The following is a 19924-nucleotide window of genomic DNA, read 5'->3' as shown; positions in this document are numbered from 1 at the left end:
TTTTTTTTTTTTTTTTTTTTTTTTTTTTTTTTTTTTTTTTTTTAGTGCAGCTGCCTTTCAAGGGAAAATACATTATTTTCTGCTTAATTGTATGCAGTAAAAGTTAATGAATTTGATTGAGGTGGAATTGATGGCTGTAACTGCATTTTCTTTCATTGAAACGCAGCTTGCACGTGTTGTGGCTTTTATCACGGCAGTTTTATGGGGTTACTAGGTGGTAGTTCCACAGTAGAATTTGCCCCTGTGAGAATTTTTTGACCATAATATCAGCACTTTGATGTAACTTATCACATTTAGAGTTGGAGATGGCTGAGAAGTAGTTAGGATTATTTGCAAAAACTAAAGAACTTCTAAAATCATCATTACTCTTTTTTTCCCTTTTGCCATTCTCCATTTCACTGCTAGGCTTCACAGAATAACTGCTGCATGTCTTGTGCATTTCTTGGTGCTGGAATGACCTCAGCAAACACAAATATTAAGTCACTGACCTTCTACTGAGTGTTTGTTCCCTAGTGTATACTCCTCAGCATTTCAGAATGAGAACACTTTGTGTCAAGCACATAACACTTAAGTATTTGAAAAAAACGTGAAGATCTCAAGGAAGAGAAAAAAAAGCAGGTGACAGTATAGGTGATTTAGAAATTTCTTTCAAAAGAACTGGAGAGTTTCTCCTGTTCAGCATCCATGTGATGGATGGTAGGACACATGGTTTTTGTGTTCTTTTTTCGACAGTCTTAATTGTTGCCACATTTTGATAGCTAAGCTGCGTGTGGGACAGTCAAAGGTTTTTGACTCAAGAAAGCCTGGTTAAAGTAGGGCCAGGTCTTTTATTTGTGTAGCTGTTTTTAGTTCATTTCTTTTAGTTCATTCCTTTCTGGAAGTAAAGGAAGTTTTTTTAAGAAATACTTTTCATGCCTTAATGTTCTTCCTTCTCTTTGTTCCTCTCTCCCCAGTCTGATGTGCCATTTCTATTTCTGGCATTCAAACATGGTTGAGTTATACCAGGGCTTCAGGAGCATGTCATTTGGCTGGTGAAACACAACTGTATGACTTCCCCAAGCTGGCTGGAAGTGCATGGTGATGGCGAGGAAGGAGTTGAGCAGAGGATTGCTCCCTGCCGCCTAACTGGTGTGCTATAACATGTTTGTGAGTCCAAAGCCATGCAATATTTTTAACCAAAAGCATGGAAACCTGAAACAGATACTAAACCTCTATAGAAAGCACAAAACCTGCAAACCAACTCCCAGAAGCATATTCAGCCAGCTTTTAGGATAGTAATGGTGCTTCTCATTTCACTGATCTTCCAGTGTTTGTCTTTGCACAGGGGATCTGTTTTGACTGAACCAGTCAAAACACTCTAGTCTATTGCACTCTAGTCGCTCTTAAAGCACCATTTACTTAAAATATTGAGGCCAACTCTCAAAAAATCAAGTGCTGTTCAGCTGTCTAATTTGACCATAAGTGCTTATTTGTTGTAAAGTCACAAAGGTTGTATATAACTCCTTATTCCAAAGGCAGTGCCTGTTATGAAGTAGTCTTGAGTGACATCCTCGTATCCATTCCTCACACCCATTAAGGGTATGTCCACCAGTCCTCATGCTACTTTAATCATGTTCCATTTTATTGCAGTATTACATATGTGCCAGCAGAAAATTTAGAAGAGTACAGAGCCAGTTTGGATCAACAGACAGAGGAAACTGTGCCTGTTGAACTTTTTCCTTCACATACAGTCAGGTGAGTCAAAAGAGTTTTAATCCCATAGGATTAGATTTAACTCTTTGCATACACTTCACATAGTTCAGGATGGTAATTTTTTTTTTTTTTTTTAGAAGAGCTGATAAATGGTTAGCTTTCCTCAGGCTAGCCTACATTTAAAAAAAAAAAAAAAAAACAAAAAACTGTTTAAAATACAGTTTTTGCTTGGGTTAGCAATTTTTATGACATTTTTACTAGGCTATTTTTAGGTGTTTGTTCTCTCTGCTAAGGAGATTGCATGTTCTCTCATCCAAAATTTCTCTTAAATACCATGCAATTTGATTTATGTATTGTCACAAAGCATTCTGTGCTTCAACCATGAAAATTTGGTATTGATAGTCTTATCTCGAATGTATACGGCAAAGAATTAATTTTGCCATCTTTTTCCTTGCCTTCAAAAATTCATTACTTAGAGGCCAAAATATTCAGTGCCTAATGATTTTTGTCTTCTTTAACTTAAAGTCCAACAGCAATAACTGTTCTTGAATTCTGATGTTGCTATTTCTTCCATTTTGGAAACAATAAGCAATTACATTTGGTTGTAGTTCTGAAATACAGTTTTTTGTTCTGTAGCTGTCAGTTGTTGGCAACTTAAAATCAGAGAGAAATGGATGGGGAATCCCTGAATGCAATATGTGTTCTAACAGTTTTCTCATAAGGCAAATCTGTGTACTGATAGGAATTCTGCATACAAATGTAATGCTGACAGCATGATCCTGTATCTGAAATTTTTCAGAGAAATACGGTGATTATTTGGGATTTTTTAAAATGAATTGCATGCTCATGTTCATCAGCAGGGAAATCCCAGAGCTTCCAGAACGTGAAGAGGGGGAGGGAGAAGAAAGTGAACTTCAAAATGCGACTTTCAATAACTGGAACCAGCCCAGAAAGTAAGTGCACATCTTGTACACTATAAAATCTAAATCTAATCTGAAATTCATTAAATTTGAAACCTGTTACGTATATTGTGCATTGCAAGAGTAATTTACTGTTTATTTTTACTGCCGTTAAGCTAAATCCCTGCAATCTAACACTTTCTTGATTGCTTTGGTAATTTATTTATTTATTTATCTATTTATTTCTTTATTTTTGTTAAACTCAGATGGGATTACTGTTTGAGAGCCAATAAGAAAAGATGAAGAGAAGGATGCAAAAGTTTAATTAGAAGCCAAAATAAAGTGAACAACAGTAGGCACAATTACAGGCTTTCTGAGCAACCTAATAGATTCACTCAGTGAAAGACAAAAATCTAGGCGAGGAATTATTACTGAATGTTCTTAAACCATCTTGTAAATCCAGGGGTCTTCAGTGGCTGGCACTGTCACAGTCTCAATAGATCTTGATTTATTTTGCTCCTTGTTTTGTCACAACAGGGTTGAACTTTGGAGAGAGCCTAGCAAGTCACTGGGGATCAGCATTGTTGGAGGACGAGGGATGGGAAGCCGCCTGAGTAATGGGGAAGTGATGAGAGGGATCTTTATCAAACACATCTTGGAGGACAGCCCAGCTGGCAAAAATGGAACGCTGAAAACAGGGGATCGGATTGTGGAGGTACCAGCCGAGTGCCTTTCAGCTCTAGTACCCCCAGCATCTCAGGATTTGCTGAGATGGATGCTTGATCGCGGGCAGACAGCTCTGCAATTGCTCTTGCTGTCACCATGTAAGCCATAGAGTGCACTACTGTGTTACAAACACAGCAGTACCATCTACTGATGTCTGTGTGCAGTTTTAAGTTGATTTTACAACCTGATGGCTGTGTGAGAAGGGATCTACAAAAACAGTAGTTCTAGCTGCCTCTCATGAAACCAGCACGTGTTGGAAAAAGCTTAAGTTTGGTGAAGCTAAAAAGTTGTACCTTTGCATACTGGATAGCAACAGAAAAGGCCAGAGAACAGGATATCATGCAAATAAATGCTACACTTATATTTCTTTAAATTTGTACTCAGGCCACATCATTCTTATGCACTTTAGGAATTAGGGAAGACACTATTTTTTCCTGATGACATATAGAGAGGTGGATTTGATACAGAGGTGTTGCAAGGAAGTTGAGAGTATTGTGTTAACACCTGAAGACAGTGTAATCAGTGGTGCTGCAGGGAAGAAATCATCTAGATTTGTCATCTTCTGCTTATCCAATCCTGTGCTTATGCAGCAATTTCTGCATTCTAGTTCAAAGATGTTAAAGGGTGGATGGACGTACTAAAAGGGATGTATTTCCTGTGATAGCTATCAATAAATTAGACATGACCCTGTTTCTGTTGTCATGCCATGTCACAGGAACTGTACTTCTTTTCATCCCATTGAATGTTTTTATCTGATTGTCCATCAATAAGAACATAATGAGCAGAGTGATGGAGATGTTAATACTTCCTCTGGGTCAGACTGCGCGTTCTTTACCTTGTAATACTAAAACTGGTGATGATAAGAGGCTGCTGCAAGATCCAAATATAGGACCTTGAAATAATGCATGAATATAGGCAGCACTCACTTGGACAAGACAGAAGATTTTTCCAATGGATAACAAATGGGGAGGTGAAATTTTGCTTGATGGCTACAAAGTTAATAACTATTCATTATTGTTGAATGCTTGGATTTGTAAGAATGCAGTGATTGTCTCTGAGAATGGTGCTTGCAGAAGATGAATTGGGTGAGAAAAATTATATAACTAAAGTCGTGTTAACATGACTGACTGGATGGTTTCAGTTTCTCAAGTTGTGGCATATTTAGGCTTTTCTTTCTACCAATGCATACAGTATTTCAGACATGGAAGGTTGCAGACAAGTAGTGTTATTCTTCAGTCCCTTATAAGTTTAGAAACCTCTCACAATTGCCTTTTCTTTCTCTCTGTATTTTACATTTGATAGGTAAGCTTAAGATTGTGTTAGACAGTTAAGGAGGTAGAGGTAATCCTCATTATGTAACTCTGTGTGCAACAATTGCCACTAACAAATAACCTTTCTGTGTTAGCTTCTAGCTTCTATTGTGGTCTTTGTGAGAATGCGTTACTGATGCTAATTTCACCATAACATCTTTTTTACCTGGATGACAAGACACACTGATACATATGAAAGCATGATAAAGAGCAACCAAGCAAAAATTTGTCCTTAGCCATTCTTTGTAAATGTTTTCTTTTAGAAGAGAGAAAGCTCATGAATTCTGACCTGAAAATTTATCTTCTGGGGAATGGGAATGCATCTAATAGCTGAAGCTGGCTTTACAATATTGGTGTCTTTAGTATTATTTTTTTTTAAAAAAGACTAATAAGAAAGAGAAAAAAAATGTACTGACATAATGACATAGTAACTCATAATGAAAGACCTTCCAGCACTTAACTAGTTTTAGTTTGTAAATTTAAGATCCTGGGGAGGTAGTTTATTCTGAGATAGGTTTTACAGGCAGCAGTATTTGGTAAATTCTGCAACTTTGTTCATGTTATCGTGTCTCTTGTATTACATTGCCTGTGGGGAAAAAATACGGCACCTGAACCAGGAATGTTGAAAACTCTGTATTTAAAATCATGGACATCTATTTCATGTCCTTTCAGCGTTCTTTGAAGTCTCAAACCTGTGTGTGAAGGGCCATAAACAAGGCCAAGTCATTGGAAACTTTTATAGCAGCAACAGAGGTTTGGGCTTAGGTTTTAGATGAGGTTTCCTGTCCAAAACCCAAAGGTGATTCATGATTCTTGTAGCTTCTTGTAATGTTAAGATGAGGCCTTCCAATTACAGGTGGATGGAATTGATCTCAGAGATGCCAGCCATGAACAAGCTGTGGAAGCCATACGGAAGGCAGGCAATCCTGTAGTCTTTATGGTACAGAGCATTATAAGCAGACCAAGGGTAAGCATAAAGAATATGAAAAGAGACATGCTGTGTAGTAATAGATGAATGGAATGTTCAACGTGGTGGTGTTTGGGAATGGGATATTTCATCCTGAAAGTTCCATCTCAGCTATTTCAGGAACAAAGATTTGATTTGAGTATTATTTCCATTTAGAATGAAATCGATTTGGATTTGGAATTGCCCTCCAGCACGCCGTTCTCAAACTATTTTGAAAAGACTCAAGAATGATAATTTTTTGGGGGGCAGAGTAGGAATCTAATTAAAATCAACTCTTAGAGATTGACAGCATGTCTGAGGAGCGCATGCAGAAATACAACACCTGTTAAAATGTTCATTGGACATTAATGAAAGGACCTAGAAGTATGCGGAAAGTTTCTGTCACTGAGCTGCATGGACATTGCAGACAAAAGCTAATGAGCTTTAATATAGTTGCTTGCATTCTCTAGAAACTAAACTTCCTCGTTGTAGTCTGTGTAAGCTGCATGTTTATTTACTAGTTGTCTCATAACTCTTGTTCCCCAGCCAGAGTCTCTTTATAGCCCTTCATCAGCTTCTGCTCCCTGTGGGCAGAAAACTACTAACCCATTTTATCATCAGTCATCAAAGGTAAAGTTGCATGAAAAAGCTCTGTTGAATGTTGGTTATTGAGTTACTAAAGGAAGGCTTTTGCATTTGCTGTGATGTGAACAAAATTGCCACTGCTGAATGTACAGAACACTGTTGGGGATGGGCGTTACACCATTACTTTATCACAACTTTTCATATTTAGAGAATGCTTCCTTTTAAATTGCAGTTCTTTGTTCTCTTTCTTTCCTGTTACTAAGTTTATGAGTTATTTTTTGAATGTTTATTAACAAACTTCTGTTTATTTGTGAGCAGAAACATTGCATATGCTCTTGCTGTACACATGCTTTGCATTGTGATCTTTGTAAATGGCATTATATTTATTGTTTTCATCTTTGAAACTTGCATCTGTACTTCGTAGTAAGATCTTACAAGGCAATTTCCAGTCTTCGTTCATGTGCAGTCACCCAGATAGCTAACTGCCTGCACACAGGAGCTGTATTTAATACGGTTATGCATGGCAGTCATTTTCAAGTGGTGTTGCTAATGAGTCTGTTTCTTTCCCGCTTTTTTTTTCTCACTTCATTTGGGCTGCTGTAGTAGGTAAAGAGTTCCTAAGTGTACTCCAGAATAGCCCAAATAATGCAGAGGAGTTGTGAGAAGCTAGTTCAATAATTTTGCTAGCAAGCAGTTATCTACCAAATTTGTGTTTCATACTTGCTCTGCTCTGTGTACTTCTGAGTAAGAATTACTCAGTCACCGTATTATGGCCCCAGACAATCTAATGTTACAGCATTATGCTTTACAAGATGCTAGGTTGCTTCCCAATACCTCCACATCCTGGACACATTAATAAATTGCTGAACGCAAGTTATATAATAATAAAATAATAATAATAAAAGGTAAAATTATCCTGTTACTTTTTATTTTGCAAAAAGAAGTGAAAGGAAAAGTACCCTTTATTTTAGCATTTGTTTTGTTTGCTGTAGACTGTAGAAGAAGACATATTTCATGCACATTGTTTAAAGACATTGTTTCAGACAAAAATAAGTGCCCCATATTCTGTCCTGGTAAGCAGACCAAATTAATGTGATGCAGTTGCATGGATTGTAATTTGAACTAGCAGTTATATTTTAGGTGTTATGCCATCAAGGTTAAAGGCAAGATTTTGAATTACTGTGGCTGATCCTGTGTTTTCTCTTTTACTAGGACTTCACTGCTTGTATACAAAATGTTTGTGATGCTTATTTTAGCTGCATAAAGTTAATCAAAACACTGTTTATAACTATGCAGTGGCTAATGTACTGTTAGTGTAATAGGATCATTACGTTGGTAAATTATATTTCCCAACCTTCTCTTTACAAAAGAGGACATAAAAAGTGAATTGCATGTATAAACAGAAAATCTTGTACTGTAGGGAAACTGCCTGTTGATGATGAGCGGCTTGTCAGTGAAGAAATCTTGTTCGTACAGAACTCTACCTTCTCTACCTGCTGAAGACATTGTAGAATCAAAACGTGTTGTCTTACCAAATTGCATTACATTTTGCTTTGCAAAATATTATTTGAGAATAAATCTGTAGGAATGCATTTTCCATTTCCAGGATTTTTTTTTTTATTTTTATTTTTTTTAAAAAAAAGCAGTTTAAGAAAATTTTTAAACTGCAACATATATCTGGACTAAATTGCCATAATATAAATGTATTAGCTGATGCCGCAAGCCTTTCACATTCCTTTCCATTTAGTATGCTTCTTATTTTCCAGTAGTGTGAAGTTTACAGACATCAGATATTTATGCCATAGCTACATGGATACACGTAATATATAATTTTTAAGTATATATTTGACAGTGTTTCCGATATACTATGTAATGTCAGAGTTATTCCCTCTTTATTAACAGTTTCTGATCTGAAAATAGAGTACAATACAAAAGCTACATAAGGAATATAAATGACCAAATTACATCCTTTGATTTTATCTAAATATGAAAACTCTTTCCATTAAATAATAGAGAGGAACTACCTCACATTGTTTAACGAGAAGACCAGAGAATTTCATTTTATTAAATTCAGCAAATCACACATTCTTGCACACAGATGCAAAGTGATCTTTTGCAAAGGACACTGAATATGTTATCACAAGACATAAATCAGATGATGATAACTCATCTGTGGTTTTCAAAATAAAGCTAAACCTACATTTGTACTGCATTATGACTAAGAATTGCATTCATGCTGATCTAGAAATGCACAATTCTATTTTAATTAGCTAATGGGTAGGAGTGTCCCATACACCCAGATACTTGTGCAAAATTGTACATTTATCACAGTAAGTAAATTTTATGTTGATCATAATGCTGAATAATGCACTTAAGCATTTTGTGGGCTAGAACAGATAGGAGGATCCATGCTTTTCCTCTACTCTTTGCTAAATGTAGCTGATATACTTGGGTGTACAAACTAGAAATACAGAGCAAATAATACCTTTACGTGGCTGCACCAAAATACATGAAATGGATCTTGCTTGGCTAGCACAAACTACTAAATAAACACATTTAGTTTCATGAGTCAAAGAGGGTTCATTTTAAAAGATTTTACTCAGTTTCTGTTATGTTTTCCTTTTAGAACCCTTCCCAGCCTTTCCTGCAGAACAGTCTTTTCTGTAGGTCAGCTGTCTTCAGCAGCACTAACCCGTTTGCTGATTCTTCTCAGTTCAACACTAACAAGGTTGGATGATGACACACTGTCTGGTTTTAACTCACCAAACATTATCTGTGTGCTTCTTTGCTATTAGTGTCTCTGTTTTTAAGTTCTTCTGTAAGAAATTTGGGTAAAATACTGTGTAATGAGGATTGGAATTTGGTGTACTGAATTAAAAAGGCACAGACGCATGCAGAAAAAAGTTTTAAAGAAGTTAAGAAATGTCAGCTCTGTTAATCCTAAACACTGAAGCTGAATTAATGAGAGCTACTACCAAAGAAGTGGATTATCAATTACAAAATCAGTCCATGTGGTATCTATTAAATTATCCACCTGGGTGTAAGTCTCTCATCAGTTTGAGGAGTTTTGCTGCTATTTACTTTGTTTTCTTTTTATGTGGTTTGGACTTTACAATTTTGATATCACTTTTTTCCTCCCTCCATGAAAAACCAACAAAAATTGACTGCTTTTGCTTTATGATGCTGAAAATGTGCTTCTTGAAAATTCTTTTAATGCACCATGAACAGAGTACTTGCATCTTTGGAAATCTGAAAAAAAGTTAGATTCTATTTTTTTGTGATTAGTGCTTACTGCATGTTACTTATATTGGGGACAGAATTAACCTCTAACAATAATAAATAAAGGCTTAATTCTTTTGTGCATGCATTTCTTTTTTTAATACAAGTTCTAGCTGGCTAAACATCTTGGGAGTGATTGTAACCTCTCTCTTACTTTTCCGTGTTGTAGTCTCTCAGTTATCTCAAATGTACACCGAACTTTTACGATATGTGGTATATAATTGCATGTATGTTTTTGAAATCTCTCTTTGTTACAGTTACAAGGAAAGGGAGTAGTAACATAACGTAAACAATGGCTTGTATTTTCTATATTTTCAAAGGTATTTGTGAAAAAATTGCATATATTTTTAGAGAAAAAAATGTGTTTTTGCAGTTTCTACATTGAGATAATGGTCTTTGTCATGTCTGTCAGCTTCCTTAGGAGTGAAATAAGGTTCATTTTTAAATTGACTTAATACATCTACTGCAGTTAATGAAATGAAATCGAGTTGTCATTAATAATGCTGCGTATTGCCAAAGGTACTGTAACATACGGATTGCTGTTTTCTGTTGCTGTAGGAGATATCGAATCCAGTTAGGGTTACCTTCCGTTGTTCCCCAACTAACCCTTTTGCTCCCACACCATTCAAGGTTTGTTTTGATTCTAGTGAGCGGGTCATACTGTATGTGTGCTGTGTGTTTGTACATGGCCTGTGATACCTCCTGTACTGCTTAATCTTTACCTGTGCCTCCTATGTTGAAAGTGATACTGTGATACTTGCTCCAAGTTTGCTGCCACTTTTAATATTTGCTTGGCTGTAATCAGTGACCCTAATAGCAAAATGGGTTCATGCACTGTATGATGCTTTGCATTTTAAATTACATAATATGAAATACCTTGCCATGGCACACTGCAAGTATTTCATGAGTTAAAGCATTTTAGTTTTTTTTGTGTATGGCCTGATTCAGGGAGCAAAAGTCTTATGTGTGCATAAATTGAGGGGGGCCAGGTCCTCTTGCTAGAGGTGCACATGTGGCAGGCTGAGTTCTGAAGGCAGAACCTGGTGCCCACTGTCTGAATTGTGTAGCATTTTCCTAAAAATCAAACATACTCAGGTGTATGTATGCATTCACATGGATACAGAAACAAGTACTTTTTTTGGCAGTCAGATCATGGTGGCTGCAGCTGCAGTTCCTAAGCACTCATTTGTCAGGCTACAGCCGTATGTCCACACAGTATAGATCTTCCAAAAGACCTTGACAGCAATGTTTTTTTTTTTTTTTTTGTTTGTTTTGTTTTGTTTTGTTTTTGTCATATTTTCTTTATTTCTGCAGAGTTCTTAGAGGCACTGTCATTTAGCAAGAACATCAGTAAATTGGTATGCTGATTTTTATTTCAAACACAGAGACTACTGTAAAGTCTAGCAATCTGGTCTGCTCACACAGTGTTTCCTCATTTTTTCTCTATGTTGCTTTCTAGTTAAACCTCTAGAAAGCACTCTGAAAAATTATAGTGCTTCTAGAACTACTTTCCCTTTTATCCATGCTCAATGTAGAGGTCTGCCACCAAGTTTTCTTCATATTGGATACATGAATTTTTGATTATGAAAAAAATTCTCTGTTATTAACTGGTGTTTCCACCCTACTCTGATTCTGATGGATAAAATTTCTTTGCTGTAATTTTGCTGCTTCAGTTGAGGTTTTTGTTTTAGAGTATAATTTGCATGAACTGTAAAATTGTTCAGTGACACAAAGTATGCATTGCCTTAGATTTCAAGTGCAGACCAGCGTAGCTGATACAATGATACAAAAAAAATACATGGCATTTATGAGAAATTTTAATATAAATCGTTGGCTTGGGTGCCATTTTAATACTTCCTAGGCTTTTGACATTTAAAGGCTTCTTCATTAAGCTCCAAGCAAACTTTATGAATGAAAGGAGATTATTATTTTTTTTTTTCCAATCAGAAACAGAATGAGGGAACTGAAATACGGCATTTTCATTTTCATTAGGTCTTTGGAGTATAAAGAGGATGAAGATAACTCATTTCCTCTGTGAGATTAGAACTTCCTTAAATCTTAGTGTCACAAAGTTGTTAGCTTTATAGTTTTTTTCAACATCCTCAGTTGAAAGAGGATTGAAGTCTTCCAAGATGTATACTATTATTCTGTGTGCTGTTGCCTCTGATAACGAAAGCATCTCAGTGTTTTTGGCTCCCAGAGACAACATCTGAGATGTTGTATTCAAATTTTTGGTAGTAGAGGTGATTTCATATTTCAGGTGAAAACTGAAATGGTAAGAACGGGGCTATGAAGCTAGTGCAACATTTGGAATGCCTTAGTTCTTGAAAAAAATACTTGTTTATCACCAGATGATTTGCCAAGTATTGGCAAAAGTATGGGCGTAGATAAGCTTCAGAATGATGATACTCAGGCATGAATTCCTTGCCTGTGTGTTTGCCTGAGCAAGTGAAATGGTACAAATTAAAACGCCTAGCCAAGTCCTTGATCAGAGTCCGTGTTCCCATATTCCTTTGGTAGGAATGGAGGATTGCTTGATCAGATTATGGCGTCTAAACATTATATTGCAGTAGTTTATACTTTTGATTTTCTGTGAACGTGAATCAATCACATACATCAAGGCCAAAAGTATTTTTCTTCTTTGTGGTTTAATTTCTATCTTCCTTTACTTGATCCCCCTCATACAATTTATAGGAAATCAGTAAATACAACTGAGAAAGTCCAGTTACTGTGGATTTCTTCGGTTGTCTGTTTAATTTTGTTTTTAAATTGTCCTTTCCATTAATACACTGATTACTTTTATTGTTTCTGGAGGCATTTTTGAAAACACTGAGTTCTGTTTCAGCTCCCTTTTCTCCTATTTGGCTTCCCAAGTATATCACAAGAAAAAACACATGTGGCAGCTTTTAAAAATAAAATACAATAGAAGTCTTTTACAAATATGGCATATTGTAAAAAATAAGTTGAGTCTTCAGAGGAGACTTTTTTCTGACATGTGAAGTGGCACATAAAACTTTACTGAATTGGGCTTTTCTTGTCAGTTCTGTTTGCTTCTGAATACATTTTGGAGTGAAGTTATCTCTTACCTTGCATAGCGTTTGTTTCCATCTTTGATCTCTTGAAGCTTTTCTGTGCCGTGTTATTCATTTAGAATTCCAGCTGCTTGGTATTTAAACTTCAAAGCTATAGTCATTGACATTTTGACATTTTTGTATACTAGGTTGCCTTACACAGAGTCTGCATTTGCTTAGCCACTGCATTTTTCTTATTCTCCACAGGCATTCAGTCAGTCAGATTCAGAGCCAGAAAAGACTTCATTTTGTAACTTGCCTCTGCCCCCTCCTCCAGCATTCTCAGGAATGAGCTGTGATGTTACACAGTCATCTTCGAGCAAAGTCCAAGAAGATGTGGAGAAAGAGGATGAGTTCGGTTACAGCTGGAGTAAGTTTATCCTTGATAATTTTTTTCAAATATTCATTGTTGAAATAACATTGTAGCAGAAGATACAGGGTGTCCAGTTTGAACTACTTTGTTCTTGGGTGTTTTGTGGTTTGTGCGTTAAGCTTTGTTGTCAGCTTTCATTTGTGGTTGATTAGAGGCACAAAGTAAAATACAAAAGTCATTTGTTCTTCTAAATTGCATTTCAGTCTCTGTATTCCTCCATGGTCTAGAGTATTTCTCATTCAGAACTATTTGCAGAATTTCAGTGTATTCTATGGAACTGATGGCAGTGATATGTAATCTCACAATTCCTGTTTCTTGAAGTATTATTGGAGTAAAGAGAGTTAAAATTATTGCTTTTATACATTAAAAGTCTTTTTTTTTTTTTTTTAAGAAAAGATTTATTGTTTTCCAAAGTTGGAAAGAAAACATAGAACTAGAAATCACCTAAGAGTTAGCTGAAATGAAAGCATGTTATACAGTTAAAACTTTCTCATCTAGTTTGCAATTCTGCTATCAGATACTGTTGGACGCTGCTCATGACTGTCCGGGTGGTTTGTGAGACTTTCTAATGTAAATCCAACCTCTTCTGCCTATACCTTTTCATTTAGAAAAGATCATGCAGCGCTATGGAAATCTACCAGGGGAGCTACACATGATTGAACTGGAAAAAGGAAGGACAGGTTTGGGACTTAGTCTTGCTGGTAACAAAGACCGATCCAGGATGAGTGTCTTCATAGTGGGAATTGATCCAAATGGAGCAGCTGGCAAAGATGGCAGGTTACAGATTGCAGATGAGTTGCTGGAGGTGAGTTACTGCAATTTATACTGACAACAAAACATACTGACTTAAAATATATACAAAAATAAGATTCTTGCTGCAAAATAGGTGTTTTTCAGTAGACCTTGAAATTCCCAAGTTACCCATATTGACAACACTGCCTACCAAGTTTTTATGCTGGTGTATGGGAAATAGTTGCAGCTGGGATTTTTTTCTTCTTCCTGGTTACAGTAGTACACAGTAAAAGTTCATGTGCTTGTGTGTTTAAAGTGGATAAAAATGGTGGGATCCAGCAGTTTCTGTGGCATGGAGATGTATGGAAGGGCAATGCATTGTAGACCGTGGAAAACATTGAAGTCCTGTACTGCATCCATCTATGGAGTGCTCCAGACTTTCTAATTACTTCTTTGTCTAGTGGAAGGGTGATGATATAAGAATGCTGTTACATTGTGTTACATATAAAATAGAAATTAAGCAGGGGAAATAGGAGCAGATCCATTTGTATCATGGACTGTCATCTCATGACAAATTTGAGCTGTTCTCTAGTGGCTTTTTGAAGAAACGTAACCATTTACTGTACAACTAACATTCTCAATATATTTAGGAGCATAATGTTTATTTTTATATTGCTGCAGTTCAACTGATGTTCTTGCAGATGTATTCTGTTACAGCATTATGTTACAGCATTCACTAGCAGCAGTAGTTACAGTAGTTAACATTGCCTTCACAGAACTGCTTTTTTGTAACCTCAGAACTGTATGTTGAGGTCTAATACTGCATTGCACTTGAAAAGGAGTGGTGGGACTGAGTAAAGCTTAAGGGTGATACTGAGCTCCTACAGCCCATCAGAGGCAATGCATTTTTTTTTAATTAATTTATTTATTTTGAGGTATCTAGCCTCATGCCTGCTATTTGTAGAGTCCAATATTATATGCTAGGTGGTTCTCTTGATTCAGTTAAAGTTTTAAAGTTCAAAAACCTTACTATTGCAGATGCTGAATATCCTTAGAACACATTGAAACACATCTGTCTGGGCTAGTTCTAATATAAACTTACTTACTGTGAACCTGCAACCTAATGCTAAGAGATCCTCTTAGCATCTTCTGAGAGGGGCATCTAAGCTTGCTCCTCAGGTTCCAGAGTTGCTGCCCATCAGCTGTGGCGGATCACGTCCCATTTATCCAGCTGACAGACTGACTATGTTTCTTCATAAGCACAGGGTAAACACTGGAAGCACTACCATGTCTGGGTTGCTATTTCAAGTGTAAATAGTAGGGCTCAGTAGTCTTGTGACAGTGCCTGGTAGATGCAGCTTGCATGGGAGTTGAGGGTTTGCTGTTAGACTCAACACTCAGTTCAGTGTCTTGCTTCTGTTGCTTCCTGTTTGCTGCATCTCTGCTTCTGTTTGTACTGCCTTGGTGTATGCTGTACTATTGACCCTTTGTGTGGGTCCAAGCAGTCCTTTTCAACTAATTTCCTCATACTTAAAATGGACGTGTCCACTGTGGCTTTCCATTTGCAGGAGCAAACACAATTAATAAAATGTAAGACAATTATGGCTTTCCTTATTCTGCAAGTTCACACTGATATCTCCAGCCATATATGAATCATGTGAGTTTCAGGGGCTTTCAGTTAGTCTGCTCTGCTAAATGAAGACAATGATTCTAAGGTCAAATCTTCAGATTGTAAATGCACCAACATTCAGACTCCTTTGCATAAAGTGCATTGCTCACAGCTGTGGTTCAATAAAGGATGGTAATCTTGTTGCTGAATGTATGTATTCATTTGTTTTACTTAGAATTTTCCATGGCTCTACTTCGTTGCTCTATCATTCACAAAAAGCAAGTAGATGTTGTGCTAAGTCAATATTGTATAACCCAGAGAATTACATTTTTAGCTATGTGACAGTGTTAGACTGAAACTGAACTATAAGGTTTTTTTTTTTGCTTTTTTTTTTTTGTTTGTTTGTTTTTTTAATAAAGAAAGTGAGTGAAAGCTGGACACACCACATTCCTTAATTTTAACGCAGTTCCTGTTTTAGCCAGTGATGTGGGATAGTGGATTTTTTTAAGCCTAATCAAAAGATTAAGGGAATTAGCATAATTGCAGAAATAATTTCTACTTTCCTTTACATAGATAAATGGGCAAATGCTCTATGGAAGGACTCACCAGAATGCTTCATCAATAATTAAATGTGCACCATCTAAAGTAAAAATAATCTTTATCAGGTAAGTTGTCTTTAAAATTTTTATTAAAAAAATATGTTTTATATGCTCAAGTTCTTGCATAGGGATTGTTTCTGTTTTTTAATTTTGGTGAGATAGGTATGCTTTTGTACCGAGTTCTCAGTAATTTTTAAATATGTTTTGAGTTTTCTGTTTTCATATTGGTGTTGGCACTGCCACAAAAAAAAAGCAGAAGAAAGATCTAGACTTAAACATGTTGTAAGAAACATGTTATTGCTTTACCATATACTATAACTGAATCTATTTTAGAAATAAAGATGCAGTAAATCAGATGGCCGTTTGCCCTACAAAGTCAATAGAGGCTTGTGCTTCAGGGACTCTTCAAAACCAAGAGGTAAAGTAAATATTTGTTTCTTCATTTGACTGAGATACTGACACTGTTCGGGATACAGGGGTACTCTGTCTACTTAGCAAGTATTACAAAACAAGAAGAAATCCAATGGAAAAACAAACAAATTTTAGTGCAGTTGCTACATTTACTGTTCCTAGCTCTGTTTTACTTTATGTTCACTTGATCTGAGAAGTAAATCTAATATTGCCATGAATAGGGTTATAGCAGTTTAAATGGATCCATAAAATAACCAATCCCACTTTAAATGTATCCGTGCTACTTTATTTTGATTAAAAATGTTGAAAATAGCTGCTCACAGTTGTGTTTTCATTATCAGATTGATCCCTGTGCTGGAAACTCCAGTGTTAGTTCTGACTTCAGTTCGTATAAAAACATTCAGTACGTGGAACTCCCTAAGGTATGTGCTGAAAATTAAATTTACACCAGCCACATTTGTGTTCACCAGCTTGAATTTTTGTGTAATGGAGTCCCACTTAATGGGAAACAAACTTTGTCCCTTGCTTACTAGAAGTCGCAATAGATATTTCTAGGGGTCTTCTGTTCTTTGTTTTTGTGAGTGAACCAAAACCTTTGCTGATGTAATGACTGTCTTTGGCAATCATGAGGCTTTTAAACTTCATATAAATCCTCCACGTGATCCATGTCTCTGGAATAAATAATCTCTTGACCTAATGGCAAAATTTTCAGTAACTAGCTACTATAGTTGAACAGAGAGTTTGTTTGTTTGCTGCCTAAGGTAAATCATTGTCTGCGATGTTCCAAGTAAATTAATTAGCATTAGATTATAAGCAGCAAATCCCCTGAAAATAATATATATAATTTGCTGAAATAGTGCAGCTGAGAGAAAATGGCCAAGTGTTGCATAACTGTGAAGCTGCCAAATGAGGGTGGAAAAACTAAGCTCCTCCTTATTGGCATGGGGAAAAAGAGTTGGATTCAGTGGACATGAGAGTAGACTTTACAACGGTTCATAAGTTTGTCTCCTTGGAAGGCACCTAGCCTTCCCTTGTCAACCAGAACAGTATCTTAGAGATGATGGTATCCAGATGATTTAATTCTAGCTAAAAACACTGGAAAATTTCACTCTGTCCCAATTTGCTAATTTCAAAGGATGAGCATGCATTTTTCCATCCTCCGTATTTTCCACTGCTGTACATATTTCTCCTGTGGTTTCAAATAGAGAATTTAAGCTATATTGTGAAGTTTTATTTACCTTAGCCTATAGTTTCCGAATGTTCTGAGTTCCTACTAAGAAAGCTAACAATATTATTGGCTGCATTAGGCAAAATATCACTAGCATGTTAAGATGGGTGATTCTTCACCTCTATTCAGCATTGCTGAGGCTGCACCTGGAGTACTGTGTCCAGTTCTGGGTCCCCAAGTGCAAGAGAGGCCTGGACACACTGGAAAGAGTCCAACAGAGGGCCACCAAGCTGATCAAAGGACTGGAGTACATCTCCTATGAGGAGAGGCTGAAAGAGTTGTTCAGCCTGCAGCAGAGAAGGCTTGAAGGGAGGATCTTATTGATTTGTACAAATACCTGAAGTGAGGATGCAAAGAGGACAGACCTATGGTATTTTCAGTGGTGCCCAGTGCCAAGAGTAGAGGCAGTGGGCACAAGAGATTCAGTCTAAATGTCAGGATACAATTCTCTAATGTACTGGTGATGGAGCACTGGCACAGGTTTCCCAGCGAGGTTCTGGAGTCTCCTTTCTTGAAGATCTTCAAAAGCTGCTTGGACATGGTTGTGGCAACCTGCTGTAGGTGTCCCGGCTTAAGCACAGAGGTTTGAACCAGATAACCTCTAGAAGTCCCTTCCAACCTTAGCCATTCAGTGATTCACTGTAATTCTTATTTCTGTTTATGAATTTAACAACTGAATCACAGTTGACCTACAAAGTTTCAAAAAGAATAAGTTTGAATTTAGATTTGCTTCAGATTTATCTTGCTAACTATCTTGGTAGCCAAGGCACTATTTGTAGGTTGGAAAAATCTGCTATTTCAGAAATAGATTAGTTTAAAAGGAAAACATTGATGCATTGTGAAAACTTTTGTTATATCTTCAAACTTCACTAGTTATTACTGAATGTATTCTAACATTTTGATAAATGTAGTATCTAACCATTTGCATATTTCTATTTATCCCAGGATCAAGGAGGTTTGGGAATTGCCATTAGTGAAGAAGACACAATTAATGGAGTAGTTATTAAGAGCTTAACAGATCATGGTGCAGCAGCAAAGGTGTGAGAACATTTTAAATCCATATAGGGAATGAAAAATGTTTTTTGGAGTAGCATCCGTAGCATTCATACTTTTTTTCCTGTTTTGTTTCCAGGATGGAAGAATCAAAGTTGGGGATCAGATCCTGGCAGTGGATGATGAAATTGTTGTGGGCTATCCAGTAGAAAAGGTGCTTCTGAAGTGTCAAGAATAGCGTAGAAATCACACCATTAAATATAGGACATGAATGTGTCCAGAATCAGTAAGGTTTTTGTGACTCTACTCAGATTTCATTTTCAAAGCCGTTTAAAGAACCAAAGATCTACAGGCTTTGTCTGGATAAGGAAACTACTGCAGAATAAGATAAAGCCTGCATTTAGAGCTCAGTTGCTATTTTGTATTAATGCACTACATAAATAGACTTTCTCTGCATTACTGATGTGACTTTTTTTCCCTGTGGTTCAGATCAGATGAATCAGAGGCACTTAGCTGTGGGATAAAAGGCATGAACTATTGCTGAATAATGTCTTTTCATATCTAACACTTTAAAAGTATTAGAAACAGTAAAATTTATATGTCTGTATTATACATGTTAAGTTGCATCAGTGGTAAATTAGGTCATCAACTGTGCTTATGCATGGGAAGGGTCTGTAACAATCACTGTGTTCTATTCCAAGCCTGATATTTCAACCTTTTGGAGAAAGCTATTTCTCTTTCTAAATAACAAATTGACAGAGTTTCAGGGAAGCTAATTGAATAACATCAGCCAGATCTGGCCTACAGTTAACTCTGACACTATTATCAAAACATCAATATTTTTCCTTGTTCGTTGCCAAGAAAACCTGCAGGATCGTAACTTTATAGCTCCAGTTTGGAGAACAGATATTTTTCTGTATTTTTGTTTTATAAGTGACACTCCAGCTATATTCTTCATCAGCTTTTCTCTTCATCTTTCAGTTTATCAGTCTCCTGAAGACATCCAAAACCATGGTGAGGCTTACAGTCAACTCAGCACAGGCAGGTAGCCTGACTACAACATCAGTCAGCACTGCCCCAGCAGAGAGGAGGAATATCCAACCACCAGCAACTGTCCCCTCGTCCAGCTCACCTGAACCAGAAGCAGTCAAAAGTAAGGTTCTTCTTGTTTGTCTAGCTTCACTAGTTATGAGATAAAAATGAAGACCTAACTTGTAAACAAATTCTCTCTTTTTGTATGCACCCAACTGTTCTCTGAACTTCAGTTTCTAGTATTTCCAAATTACAAATCCATCTAAATAAAGCAGTAAGGCTCCAAACTGAAGACCTACTTCTTGCTTTCCCACTGGCCTGTTTTAGAGTTGGAAGAGTGGAGGGATTTCCTCTTGCATTGCAAAGGCTGTGTAGCAAGTGCTTGTATCATAGATGTCTAGAAGTGGGAGCCATTTTCTTTAAAGCAGAGAAATACCAT

At 36.6% G+C, this 19924-nt stretch overlaps 1 protein-coding gene across 18 annotated transcripts in view; it reads left to right on the top strand.

The window, feature by feature from the left end:
* Positions 1 to 19924, top strand: part of MPDZ (multiple PDZ domain crumbs cell polarity complex component) — a 103918-nt gene that overhangs the window by 69248 nt on the left and 14746 nt on the right. For 10 of the 18 annotated variants that reach the window (XR_004746054.1, XM_035309499.1, XM_035309500.1 and 7 more), the window contains 15 exons: positions 1630 to 1734; positions 2550 to 2645; positions 3129 to 3306; positions 5484 to 5594; positions 6120 to 6203; positions 8785 to 8886; positions 9996 to 10067; positions 12716 to 12878; positions 13490 to 13686; positions 15796 to 15887; positions 16155 to 16239; positions 16574 to 16654; positions 18406 to 18498; positions 18593 to 18667; positions 19435 to 19606. Coding sequence is in view for 17 of the 18 variants with exons in the window: in XM_035309499.1 (XP_035165390.1) it covers positions 1630 to 1734; positions 2550 to 2645; positions 3129 to 3306; positions 5484 to 5594; positions 6120 to 6203; positions 8785 to 8886; positions 9996 to 10067; positions 12716 to 12878; positions 13490 to 13686; positions 15796 to 15887; positions 16155 to 16239; positions 16574 to 16654; positions 18406 to 18498; positions 18593 to 18667; positions 19435 to 19606 (1706 nt within the window). In the remaining variant the exon portion in view is untranslated. The remainder of the gene's footprint in view (positions 1 to 1629; positions 1735 to 2549; positions 2646 to 3128; positions 3307 to 5483; positions 5595 to 6119; positions 6204 to 8784; positions 8887 to 9995; positions 10068 to 12715; positions 12879 to 13489; positions 13687 to 15795; positions 15888 to 16154; positions 16240 to 16573; positions 16655 to 18405; positions 18499 to 18592; positions 18668 to 19434; positions 19607 to 19924) is intronic. The other 8 variants (XM_035309501.1, XM_035309497.1, XM_035309503.1 and 5 more) reach the window with 7 other exon arrangements.

Source organism: Oxyura jamaicensis, chromosome Z (genome assembly GCF_011077185.1).
Source record: "Oxyura jamaicensis isolate SHBP4307 breed ruddy duck chromosome Z, BPBGC_Ojam_1.0, whole genome shotgun sequence".
In the NCBI taxonomy this organism is placed as follows: Eukaryota; Metazoa; Chordata; class Aves; order Anseriformes; family Anatidae; genus Oxyura; species Oxyura jamaicensis.
The sequence above is the reverse complement of the archived record's forward strand: the minus strand, read 5'-3'. Positions and strand labels throughout refer to the sequence as shown.